This window comes from Juglans regia, chromosome 2 (assembly GCF_001411555.2).
Source record: "Juglans regia cultivar Chandler chromosome 2, Walnut 2.0, whole genome shotgun sequence".
In the NCBI taxonomy this organism is placed as follows: domain Eukaryota; kingdom Viridiplantae; phylum Streptophyta; class Magnoliopsida; order Fagales; family Juglandaceae; genus Juglans; species Juglans regia.
Window position 1 is genome coordinate 29,909,220 of NC_049902.1, and position 12,631 is coordinate 29,921,850.

Sequence of the window (12,631 nt, forward strand, 5' to 3'; positions counted from 1 at the left end):
TCTAAAATAATTATGTAATTCTTATAGATTTTTTTTGTAGATAAGGGGAGTTTTAACTTTTTTAGGCTTCCTCAATAAATTATAGTAGTCTTTTTTTGTTTTTGTTTCTTTTTTTTTTAAGGAAAAAAGAATTTTTCGACAACGGCACTTTTCATGGCTGATTTTGTGTCGAAGTATTTGAAGTTGAGAATAAATTTATCATTAGATTTATTTTATAATAAATTAAAAAGTATTTCAGCAGAGAACTGGACAATGACAGCAGTTTCTCCGGCACCTTCGAGAGTCAAAAGGTTAAAAAAGGAGGGCTGAGAATATGTAAAAGGTATTAGGTAATGATTGGGTAGCACCTTCTTTTTAAAGTCCCCACATGCACCACAGCTAGCTAGCGACCAAACTTGAGAGAGCTTCGCTGTTTCAGGGTGTTTTGTCGATTCAACTCTACCAATATTAATTGCAGAAGATCATATTATTCATTTGGGTACTGCTACAGCTCCCGCGGCTCCTGCTGGAGCTGTAGTATTATTTAATGAGTTGTGCTACACATAAGTCTTATAATTTAATATGAAATATGAAGATAAAAAAGTAAAATCACATATTTTTAAGTGGGTGTGCAGGGTGTGGGGCTTATGTTTAGAATTTTTCTTATTTAATATATATTTTATTTAAATAATTTTTATATAGATTTTTTAATATTTTAAAAAAATAAAATAAAATTAAAATATTATTAAAAAAATATTTTTTTAATTCAAAAGTAAAAAAATATTATGATAATGTTGTCGTTCGCAAACGCCCTATTCATGATAATGTTGTCGTTCGCAAACGCCCTATTCATGCATGCTTTTCGGTATGCAGAATTGATTGTGCATGCCCACTCGCTCGTCTTGTCAGCTCATCATCGATGGCGTTGTTTGTGATAAACTTGTCGTTGATGACTCTGTTGCATTTCCTTTTCATTTAGACTTTAATGGCTTGATACTAAAGATTAATGGATACTTCTTAATTTATGTCCACGTTAACTTGGGGCACTCGACTGTGACAGATTATATCTGAAGTTTCATTTGATTTTGATTGTTAGATCGCGCTTATGCTATATTGGAATATTTTTATCCTTTGGCTGAAACAATCTGAAATTTCAATTTCAGATGTTAATTCGCCTGTTTCCTTGGTCCCCAAGAATTAGTAAGCATTGATTATACAACAAAAAAAAGAGAAAAGAGAAAAAAGGAAAATATCTATTACAAATCTAAAGGAAAATATCTATTTTTATTTCCATTAAAACCAAAAGAAGAAAGAGAAAAGAAAAATATCTATTTTTATTTCCTTTAAAATATCTATTTTATCAAAAATTTTGGTCCGTAATCGACTAGACTGATTACACCCATAGTCACACTCACTTCTGTTGAACCAAAGCTCGTGAGATTTCCAATAAAAACATAAGGAGATTTGCAGGAAAAAATCCATCTCATCTTACCTCATCGCAACATTCAAATATTATAAACACAAATACTTTTTAATTTCAAATTTTTAACTTTTTGATCTAATCGTTACTTAATTATTACAATTTTTTCAAATTTCTTAATAAAATACAAAAAAATTTAACATTTTCAAATCTCAAAACAAACATAATATTCAAAAATTAGATTCTAACAATATTTTTAATTTTATAATATTGTTATTTAATTTTTTCTCTTTCTTTTCTCAAAACCCCATAAAAAATTTAACTCAAACAATTTTTAACTCATCTAATCATAACTCAAATATCTCATTACTATTAATAAATTATCTCATCTTATCTCATCTCAACTTCATATCCAAACTAGATCTAAGCTCTACTAAAATCTTATATATCAATTAGTTAAGAATAACGTTATATATACAGTCTTATAGTGCATAAGTTTCATATACTCTTTAAAAATAGTAAGATTCACTATTAAAAAGTGAGTTTTTTCATGTATATCCTACTTATTTTATTTTTTAAAGAGCGCACCTTCAAATTATACAAATCATTAATCTCATTTACCTAACACGAATCCTCTCTAAATATGAGAAAGTTCTGTCATACTATAATAGCTCAACATTCTCTCACCTAATCATATATATATGTTAGAGTAATTCTATATATAATTGTGAAGTGTATAAATACCGCGTAATTATTTTAAAAGAAAATAGAGTTTATTATTAAAAAATTAATTTTTTTTTTCATGTGGATTTATATTTTATTCATTTTTTTTAAAATAACTACGTAGTGATTGCACAATTTAAGTTTGTATATATCTTTTCTCTATATATTATATTTCATTCAAAGAAACCATGCGTGTGCATCACGCAGATCCGCATCTATATACAAGTATACCTCAACAAAGTTGTAAGAGTTGGCATGATAATGACCAATTTAAAAGCAGCTTCTGGGCAGTAGAAGGTTAATTGGTGTGTACATATATGATTTGTCAACGCCTCAGTTTGAATAATAAAAAAAAGAAACAGTCTATTTTTTGAGGGTTTCGCAAGTTACATCTGACGTGATAAGGTATAGTAAACTTAATTGATCGATACAGTTTGCCAATATTAAATTTGGTTTTGGGATGTATGGGAGGACAGCTTGTTTGAGCATGTCTCGACAAATTTTGCGAACACCACGGCACTGATCCACTGGAGACCTGAGTAAGAGTGGATGTAAGTCGTAATAACATAATTAAAATAAATAAAAAGTTGTAATAAAGTAATTAAAAAAGATGGGCTTTTTAGAGTAAATGAGGCAGATCTAGACTGTTAGTTCAGAAGTAGAATTAAGGAGCATGGACAATGATTTGATAGAGGAAAGTTAGCTTAATATTCTTTGAACTATTGTCCGATCGATGCAATTCCATAAAAAGACGTACAAGTTAAGCCAACTTACTCGGTTTTGGCTTCTCTATATCTCTGCTCCGGATTGTACTGAAGATTAATGGGTGGTGCCTTTCTTGTATTTGTAAAGCTTTCAACTTATCTTCATGGTTGTTCAGTCTGGAGTTTGAACGTGGAGGATCTTCCTTAAAGTCTGTGAGGTTCTTGTCTTGGCTGGTCAGTGTATCTATAGATTATCGTAGGTTCTTGTTTTGACAGATCTTTTCGAACTTCTAGGCTTATGTTTGCTGATAAAAACCTTCAATCTGCCTCCATCTGAAAATTTGTATTCCCTCTCTTTGATGCATATAAGTTTGAACAGCTTTTGTAGCAATGGAAGGGCTGTCTTAAGATTGTATAGAATAGTTTTGTTTAGTTGAACTTCTTTCATGAGCATATATCAGTTAATTATAGTAGTCTAAACTTCTGGTTTATTTTCAAAGCTTCATTAAAAGAGACCGGGAAAGGGAACTTAAACATCTTTTAGTGGCGTTGCTGTTTCTCGTTTTTTTTTGTTGAACCTTTTTTTCCCCTTTATAATTTAGTATCTGACTGCAGCTCTTCCAAGGCACAGATAAGGAGTGGAGATGGATCTCTGGATTGCATTCTGCGGGAATTGTTCGGAGGAAGACAATAATACATGCAATTACGCTATTCTATCCATGTTCCTGCCCTATACATGCATCAACCAGTTTTTGGTCGTTTCTGTTGATCTCCTTCTCCTGCTCAGCTTCTTGTATGTCATCATTTCTAGATCATTCTCAAGGAACAAAATAGCACCCTCAAATTCTAAACACTTTTCTCCAATACTGATATGCTCAGCCATTTGTAATGGTGGTCTGAGTTTGGCTTACCTGGGCTTGGGGATCTGGACAATTGTTGACAAGCTGAATGCAAAGAAAGCCATTTTACCTTTACATGGATGGCTAGAACTGCTATTCCAAGGATTCACATGGATGCTGATTAATTGTATTGTGATTACTGAGAAGCCACGCCTTCCACGTATCACAACAGTGAAGCTTTGTTCTATTGTCACCTTCTTGTTTGCAGGATTCCTCTGCTTTTCATCTTTTTGGATCGCTATTGTGGACAAAACGGCATCTATTAAGGGGGTTTTGGATATTCTATCATTTCCTGGAGCAACCCTTTTGCTCTTGTTCTCATTTCAGGAATCCAAGTATGTGGAAACTGATCCAGACATCTGTCACGATGCGTTGTACAAACCTTTGCAAGGTGAAGAAGCCATCGCCACGACGGAAAATTCTTCAAATGATAACGTCACTCCTTTTGCCAAAGCTAGATTTCTTAGTAAAATGTCATTTTGGTGGTTGAATCGCTTAATGAAGCAGGGCAAAGATAAAATCCTTAAGGAGATTGACATTCCAAAGTTACGGCAGGAAGATCGAGCACAAACATTATACTTAATGTTGGAAGGACAACCGAGCAAGCAAAAACATGAGGGAAAAAATTATTCTCGTTCCATGGTATCGGAAATTTTTTTCTGCCAGAGAAAAGCTATTTTAATCTCTGGGTTATATGCATTGATCAAGGTCCTTACGGTTTCCAGTGGTCCTCTGTTCCTCAAAGCCTTCATTGACGTTGCTGAAAGAAAAACAGACTTTAAATACGAGGGTTATGTTCTGGCCGGAGTGCTCTTCATAGCTAAGTGTTTGGAGTCATTATCAGAAAGGCAGTGGTTCTTTCAAACTAGGGTGATTGGGCTTCAAGTAAGATCTTTCCTATCTGCAGCTATATATCAGAAGCAACTAAGACTCTCAAATGCTGCTAAGGTGGCTCATTCTCCTGGTGAGATAATGAACTATGTCACAGTAGATGCCTATAGAATAGGGGAATTCCCTTACTGGTTTCATCAAATATGGTCAACAAGCCTCCAACTGTGTCTTGCATTAGTTATTGTGTATTATTCTGTTGGGCTGGCAACTGTTGCAGCTCTAGTTGTAGTCATTTTGACTGTGCTTGCAACTTCCCCAGTAGCCAAATTGCAGCATAAATATCAGACAAAGCTCATGGTGGCACAAGATAAGAGATTGAAGTCCATTACAGAGGCTCTTGCAAATATGAAGGTCTTGAAGTTGTATGCTTGGGAGAAACATTTTAACGATGTCATACAAGGGTTAAGGAAAGAAGAATTAGAGTGGATATTCGCAGTTCTATTACAGAAAGGGTACTATCTGATTTTGTTTTGGTCATCCCCCATTTTAGTATCGGTTGCCACATTCTGGGCATGCTACTTCTTTGAAGTTCCATTATCTGCTAGCAATGTGTTCACATTCCTAGCAAGTCTGCGCATTGTTCAGGAGCCTGTCAGGATGATCCCTGATGTTGCTGGAGTGTTCATTGAAGCAAAGGTCTCTTGGACACGGATTGTGAAATTCCTTGAGGCACCAGAGTTGCAGAACAGAAATGAATGGCAAAAGTGTAAAGACAAAGATGTTGAGCAGTCCCTTTTAATCAAGGCCAGTGAAATATCATGGGAGACTAATTCAGCAAAGGCCACGCTGAGAAACATAGATTTGGTGGCTAAACCAGGAGAAAAGGTAGCTATTTGTGGAGAGGTTGGCTCTGGCAAATCAACTCTTTTAGCTGCAATTCTAGGAGAAGTTCCAAACATCAGGGGCACAGTAAGTAATGATTTCAATCCAATCCTCGGGCACTGGTTGTAACTAAACTTCAAATCGGTACATAATAGACTCAAAAGTTTTTGCAAGAAATCTTTTGAAGAATTTAATTACTTCGTGTTTCTCCCCTTCTCTGGTTTTCGCTACCGCATTTTCTAGAACTTGCAGTTCTCACCGGCTTATTTATATGCATCAACTACACAGTAGATATCTTAGAAAACAAAAACCATGCTAAATCTTTTGTTCTAAATTTCCAGGTTTCTGTTTATGGAAAGATAGCATATGTTTCTCAAACAGCGTGGATCCAAACAGGATCTATTAGAGAAAATATTCTTTTTGGGTCCCCCATGGATCCACATAGATATCAAGAAGTACTTAGACAGTGCTCCCTTATCAAGGACCTTGAGATGCTTCCAGTTGGGGATCTCACGGAAATAGGAGAAAGAGGAGTTACACTAAGTGGCGGTCAAAAGCAGCGGGTTCAGCTTGCCCGTGCGCTCTATCAGGATGCAGATGTTTATCTCTTGGATGATCCGTTTAGTGCTGTTGATGCACATACAGCAACCAGTCTGTTTAAGGTAATGACATTTAATTTCCTTGCAATTTATGCAACTCCTAGTAATTTTTCGAAGAGAAGGCTAACATGGCTTGTCATTAGGAATATGTCATGGAAGCTCTGTCAGGGAAGACAGTCCTGCTGGTGACCCACCAAGTCGACTTCCTTCCTGCATTTAATTCAATTCTGGTCTGTTGATCAGTGAACTACTGCTGTTTTCTTCTTTTTCCTTTTTTGCATTGGCTTGTTCTGTTATTATTTTTTCCTGTTGTGGCTACTTTCTCTGCTTATTGTTCTTGGCTATGATCCTGATCCTCAATACAAATCTTTGTGCAAGCAGTTTACATTTACTTCTGTTGGCAGTTTATATCTGGAGGAGTTGTTCCAAGTGTTTCCACATATGATCAGTTGCTAGCTTCAAGTCAAGAATTTCAAAACTTTGTCAATGCACACAATGAGACAGTAGGTTCCCAGAGGCAGGCCAAGTCTGCTACTTCACAACAGTCTAAAACCTCTAAAGGTGATGAAATTCAGAACAAGTACGAGGAAAAGTTAGTATCAGCTCCAGGAGATCAATTGATTAAGCAAGAAGAAAGAGAATCCGGAAACACGGGTCTAAAGCCTTACCTACAGTATCTGAGTCAGAACAAGGGCTTTCTCTACTTCTTATTGGCAACTATATGCCATTTCATATTCATTGTTGGGCAGTTGATACAAAACTATTGGTTGGCCTCTGACATCCAAGATTCAAATGTAAGCACAGTGAAATTGATTGCAGTTTACTCAGGGATTGGAGCTATCCTGGTTTTGTTTTTACTTCTCAGAGCCCTTTCCGTCGTAGGTTTAGGTTTTGGGGCATCACTATCTATTTTTTCTACACTTTTGAGCTCTCTTTTCCGGGCACCCATGACTTTCTATGACTCCACGCCTTTGGGAAGGATACTCAGTCGGGTAAGAGTTTCAAAAGTAATACATCCATGTTGTGCTTTAGAGAAACTTGCAAGGAACTTACATCAGTATTCAACTTTGTAGGTATCTTCTGATATGAGTGTGGTCGACATTGATTTGGCTTACAAATTAAGCATTGCCCTTGTTGCAACTATGACTGCATACTCCACCTATGTAATACTGGCCATTGTAACCTGGCCAGTCTTGTTTGTCATAATACCCATAGTTTATCTGACTATTCTATTACAGGTACTGCATACCAACACTAATCATATTGTTTGATTTCTAAATGAAATTTGTTTTGGTTTTCTTCCTCTGATAAATATCCTGTTGAACTAACTAAAACTCGTAAACGCACAAAGTTGGTACTCACCATCTGTCATCGTGTGATGTTAGTGCTGATGCTATGCCCTGCATCATTTGGAGGTGTCTTTTTCTTTTATTTATCCAGCCTTCTCAACTAAGTTTGGCCCTTGTTTTTGTCTAAACAAACAGAGATACTACCTTGTTTCTGCAAAAGAGCTGATGCGAACTGATGGCATAACCAAGTCTTTGCTTGCAAGTCACCTTGCCGAATCAATTGCCGGAGCCATGACAATCAGAGCTTTTGGGGAACAAGAACGATTCTTTTCAAAGAATCTGGATCTTATAGACACAAACGCAAGTGCTAACTTTCATGGTTTCTCAGCCAACGAGTGGTTGATCCAACGGCTGGAAATCATATGCGCAATTGTTCTCTCATCCTTAGCACTTGCCATAAGTTTGCTTCATTTTGGAGCTTCTGCATCTGGTTAGTAGTATTTATCTTCAACCATCCTTAGTTTCATTCATCGTATTGCTTGTTCTCGAGTAATGATATACACACAAAACATTCTACAATATATTACACAACAATATTATAAAATGAGGGTATCTTTATAAAATGATGTTACTTTTAAAAGATATTTTACAAAAATACCCCTCATTTAAAACAAAGTTGTGTAAATCATTTTCCTACGATATAATCCTACTTTTGACAATTAGTGAGAATTTAGCCCCCGCTTGTGTAGATGTAGACATACTGCCGAACCATGTTAAATCTGTATTTTTCTTACTTTTTTTTTTTTTTTCACGTACTTTTTATCGTAACTGCCGCACGTAGCACAACCTTTCCAAGATCTCAAACTTGCAGTGATTGAATCTTATCTGCTTACTGGTCTTTCTTGAACATGCACCATCTCATCCAAATTAAGCTCCCCGATTTGTATTTCCATGTGAGGCAACTCATTAGTTTCAAATCTGTTTGTCACATTTTTTTATGTCAGGATTCATTGGAATGGCACTGTCATATGGTCTTTCTTTAAATGTACACGTTATTGCTTCTGTCCAAAGCTGGTGTTTGCTCGAAAACTTAATTGTTTCTGTAGAAAGGTTAGAACAGTACATGCATATTCCTAGTGAAGCTGCAGAAGTGATGGAAGGTCGTCGACCTACGCATAATTGGCCTCTCATTGGCAAACTGGAGATACGTGATTTGAAGGTAAACATTAAATAAAGATAGATATAGCATTAATTACTTAAGCAAATGCAATGTCTAAACTGTGAAAATGACCCAGTTTATATGTAATGAGGATTACTACGTGATTACACAAAAATAATTTCACGAACTGATATGACTTTATGTAATCTGTCAAATCTGTTTTACAATAAAAGTAAATTTATAATCTGATAAACCACATCCAGTCACGTCAATATGTGAGATTACTTTTATTTAATAACTTTATAGCTAGAACATTTTGCTTTATATATTATATTTTCTTATTATTCACAAATTTTAAGAGAATTATAGAAAATGTATTTACAATAATCAGGTTAGATATCGGCCCAATGCTCCGCTAGTTCTTCGGGGGATAAGTTGTATATTTGAAGGAGGTCACAAAATCGGGATTGTTGGCCGGACCGGCAGCGGAAAGACAACTCTGATCAGTGCATTGTTTCGTCTGGTGGAGCCTACAGAGGGAAGGATCATCATTGATGAGATTGACATATCTACAATTGGGCTTCATGATCTAAGATCTCGTTTAGGAATTATACCCCAAGATCCAACACTCTTTGCTGGGTCGGTCAGATACAATCTAGACCCCTTGTCAGCCCACACTGATCAGGAAATATGGGAGGTAAAATTTCTTTCAGTTTGTTTCGTTGTTTAGGCCTACTTTGGATGTTGAGAATGCTTTATTATTATTTATTATTTTATTATTATTATTTATTAATATTTATATTATTATTTAATATTTTATAATTATTTTTTTATTATTATTTATGGAATACCTCCCTACTCAAACACAACGTTGCAGCAGTTGCATAAATTATATATGGTTATAGATACAATTTAATTTCATATCTCTTAAATAAGATATATCATCCATTAGCTTTTGATTAAGTACTATTGTTTCATGAGATGAACAATATCATTTCAACCAAATGAAATAGAATGAAATGGGGCATAATTTTTAGCAATTCTTCCAAAGAAAAATGCCATACAAATATCATTCATTCCTGACACGGGTTCTCTCTTCTGAATGTGCAAAAGGTTCTAGAGAAATGTCAACTTCGAGAGGCCATTCGAGAAAAAGAAGAGGGCTTGGATTCCTTTGGTAAGATCCAAGATGATGATTGTGCGCCAGTGTCTGTAGGGGAGTGCTTTAAAAACTAACGATGGGGTTGGATTTGCGTGCATGCAGTAATACAAGATGGATCGAACTGGAGCATGGGACAGAGACAACTGTTTTGTTTGGGACGCGCATTGCTGAAGAAAAGCCGGATCTTAGTGCTCGACGAAGCCACTGCATCAATCGACACTGCAACCGATTCCATCCTCCAGAAAACCATTCGAAAAGAATTCGCTCACTGCACTGTAATAACAGTTGCTCATCGAATCCCCACTGTGATGGACTGCAATATGGTGCTGGCTATCAGAGATGGTGAGTTATTGTTACATCTTTGTTTGGCGTCAAATGATCCGTATCAAGAGATAATTAATGATTAAAATGACGACGAATAATATTTTTCTTTGACATTAAGCAGGTAAAATAGTAGAATATGATGATCCGCTGAAGCTGATGAACAAGGACGACTCGCTGTTTGGGCAGCTTGTCAAGGAATACTGGTCTCATTCTGCAAATGCCAGCATGTTCTCGGAAGATCTGTAGTGAAAGCTAATTAGCATTGGGATTAAATTATGCAAATGCAAAGTCATAATTTGCGTAATATCACATGACTTTACATCTAGCTATTCATTCAAAACCAAATCCCAGATTATCCAAATACTATATGTATAATAATAAAATATTAATAATTTTTTTTTTTTGTAGTTTTTTTTTTTTTGTCATATTAAAGAGGGAGTGCGAAAAGTGAAAGGCTTCCTCCAGCCATTTACTCCTCTCAGGTTTGGCATTGACCAGTCAGAGAAATCGTCAACGCCATGGATGGACGTTGTTGTGAGAAAGTTTTGAGTGTTTTTGGGTTTTTGATCAAGAGAATAATGTAAAAATCGGAGAGAAAATCGTCAAAATCCCTTGCTTTGGCAGCCAGCGGAGAGAAAATCAAAGAGAAGAGGGAGAGAAATGGTGTAGTACTTCCGTGACAGAGAGAAGGGGAAGCTCGAGCAATACGAGGGAAAGGGGAGAGAGGCAGTTGGAGGGTATTTTTTTAAGTAAAATATTAATTTGATTTATGAACAGTAATCTGCCTAATGCGACGGGTGATAGAATATTACTGTAGTTAAAAGTCATAAAAATATGAATTTAAGATGAGTTTGGATCATAAATACATCTCAATTCATCATTAGAATTTTTTCAAATCTCAATATAAAATATAATAAAAAAATTTAATTTTTTCAAATTTTAAAATAATAATAATATTAAAAAATAATATTCTAACAATATTTTATTATCTCAACTCAACTCACTTCAACATCTAAACACACTCTTAGTTGAGAGCCTCCAAAACTTCCGTCACTGTTTTACTACACACTTTTTATTTTTTATTATTTTTAATTTTATGTCACATCTAAGTATCACTCTCTTTTTTTTTAAGGTGAGTTTGGTTGCCAAACTCATCTCAATTCATCTCAATTCATCATTATAATTTTTTCAAATCTCAATACAAAATATAATAAACAATTTAACTTTTTCAAATCTCAAAATAATAATAATATTAAAAAATAATATTCTAATAATATTTTATTATCTCAACTCAACTCAACTCAACTCACTTCAACATCCAAACACAACTTTAATATCTCTGTCAGACACTTCTCTCATTCCTCAAGCTCTCCTCAGTCTCTCTCTCCTCACTCGAAGACCTTTCTCTCTCTTCAATTTCTCTCTTTCCTCAAACTCTCTTCGACCTCTCTCTCCTCAAACTCTCTCTTTTCGCGCTCTCTCTCTCCTCAAGCTATCCTCAACCACTTTCTCCAACCTATCTATCTTCAAGTTTTGTTAAAACAAATAAAATAAAATCTCACACGTTAGGTGTGTTCCGAATGCTGCCAAACAGTATCTGATTCAAAGTTTATTTCTTTAACTAATACAACGCAGATATTTTGTAGACAAATGATCCAAATATTTATAAATAATGGCATTTACATAATCCAATGCCAATACTTTATGTGTTATATATAGCTAGTTGCATTCATATACTCCCGTGAGTATTACCAAAAGCTTGCGGCCAAATTGATATAACCTCTAAATTTTAAAATAGAAATTTGGAATTCGAAACTCCTTCCTCCAACTCAAAAACAAAAAAAAGTTGCGGAAGTATTATATCTGAGTCTAATGTCTAGTGCAAGTTTTAAATATACAATAATTACGCAGTTTTTTTCGTAAAAAAAAATGGATTATACAAGTAAAGGATAGAATTGTTTTTATACTTTTCATTTTGAGGCTCTTTTTTTTTTGGGTTAATTACACTTTGCCCCCTCCAACTATCACCAAATTCACAATGTGCCCCCGAAACTATTGATTGCATCAAAGTGGACCATCTTACTTTAATAATGTCCCAATCCCCCCCTTCCGTCTATGATGAGAGTTAAATCAAACGGAAAACTCACCCACGTGCTTCTCACATGCTAATCCTTCAATGCAAAGACAAAATCACCCCTCACTCCATCGGTTTCCATTTCCCCAAACTGAACTTCATATTCAAAAATCCCAAATCTGAAATTCGAAAACCCTAACTCGGAAACCAGTGACCATCGATCGATTGTTGTTCGCATTGGTGTTCGTTCGTCCTCGCACCAATCTTAGTGGCTTCATAAAATATTTTCGTTCATCTTCATCGAGTTGGTATCTGTCTTCTTCGCGCAGTGGGTGTCGCAGAGGTGAGTCCATCTCAAAATGACTCCATCTTTGTCTTCATCGAATTTGTATATTTTTCGTGTAAAACTGAGTAATTTGGAATGTTAAAGTGTACTGTTTTTTATTATGTCCCCCTCCAATATTGCACATAGGTGGGTCCAATGTTGTATGCTTCCTAATATGACGCTAGTGCATTGCTGAGTGGCGTTAGTTGTCCCAGTTTGAGAACACAATAACATGAGTGTGTTGTTGTTATCTTTATTGTC

The 12,631-nt window shown here is 35.3% G+C and overlaps 1 protein-coding gene across 4 annotated transcripts; it reads left to right on the forward strand.

The window, feature by feature from the left end:
- The first annotated feature begins 2,808 nt into the window (after positions 1 to 2,808).
- On the forward strand, positions 2,809 to 10,325 carry LOC109005993 (ABC transporter C family member 10-like). 4 transcript variants are annotated; one of them, XM_035687513.1, is made up of 12 exons: positions 2,809 to 3,082; positions 3,442 to 5,525; positions 5,780 to 6,100; positions 6,181 to 6,267; positions 6,442 to 7,029; positions 7,111 to 7,275; positions 7,522 to 7,816; positions 8,331 to 8,545; positions 8,877 to 9,182; positions 9,599 to 9,662; positions 9,750 to 9,989; positions 10,093 to 10,325. In XM_035687513.1, exons 2-12 carry the CDS (start codon positions 3,471 to 3,473, stop codon positions 10,215 to 10,217), a joined length of 4,461 nt encoding a protein of 1,486 aa, XP_035543406.1. In that variant the 5' UTR covers positions 2,809 to 3,082; positions 3,442 to 3,470; the 3' UTR covers positions 10,218 to 10,325. The 4 variants fall into 4 exon arrangements, with proteins under 4 accessions (XP_035543406.1, XP_035543405.1, XP_035543407.1 ...); XM_035687512.1 differs by having other exon boundaries at positions 2,809 to 3,060; XM_035687514.1 differs by having other exon boundaries at positions 2,809 to 3,044.
- Positions 10,326 to 12,631: the final 2,306 nt, after the last annotated feature.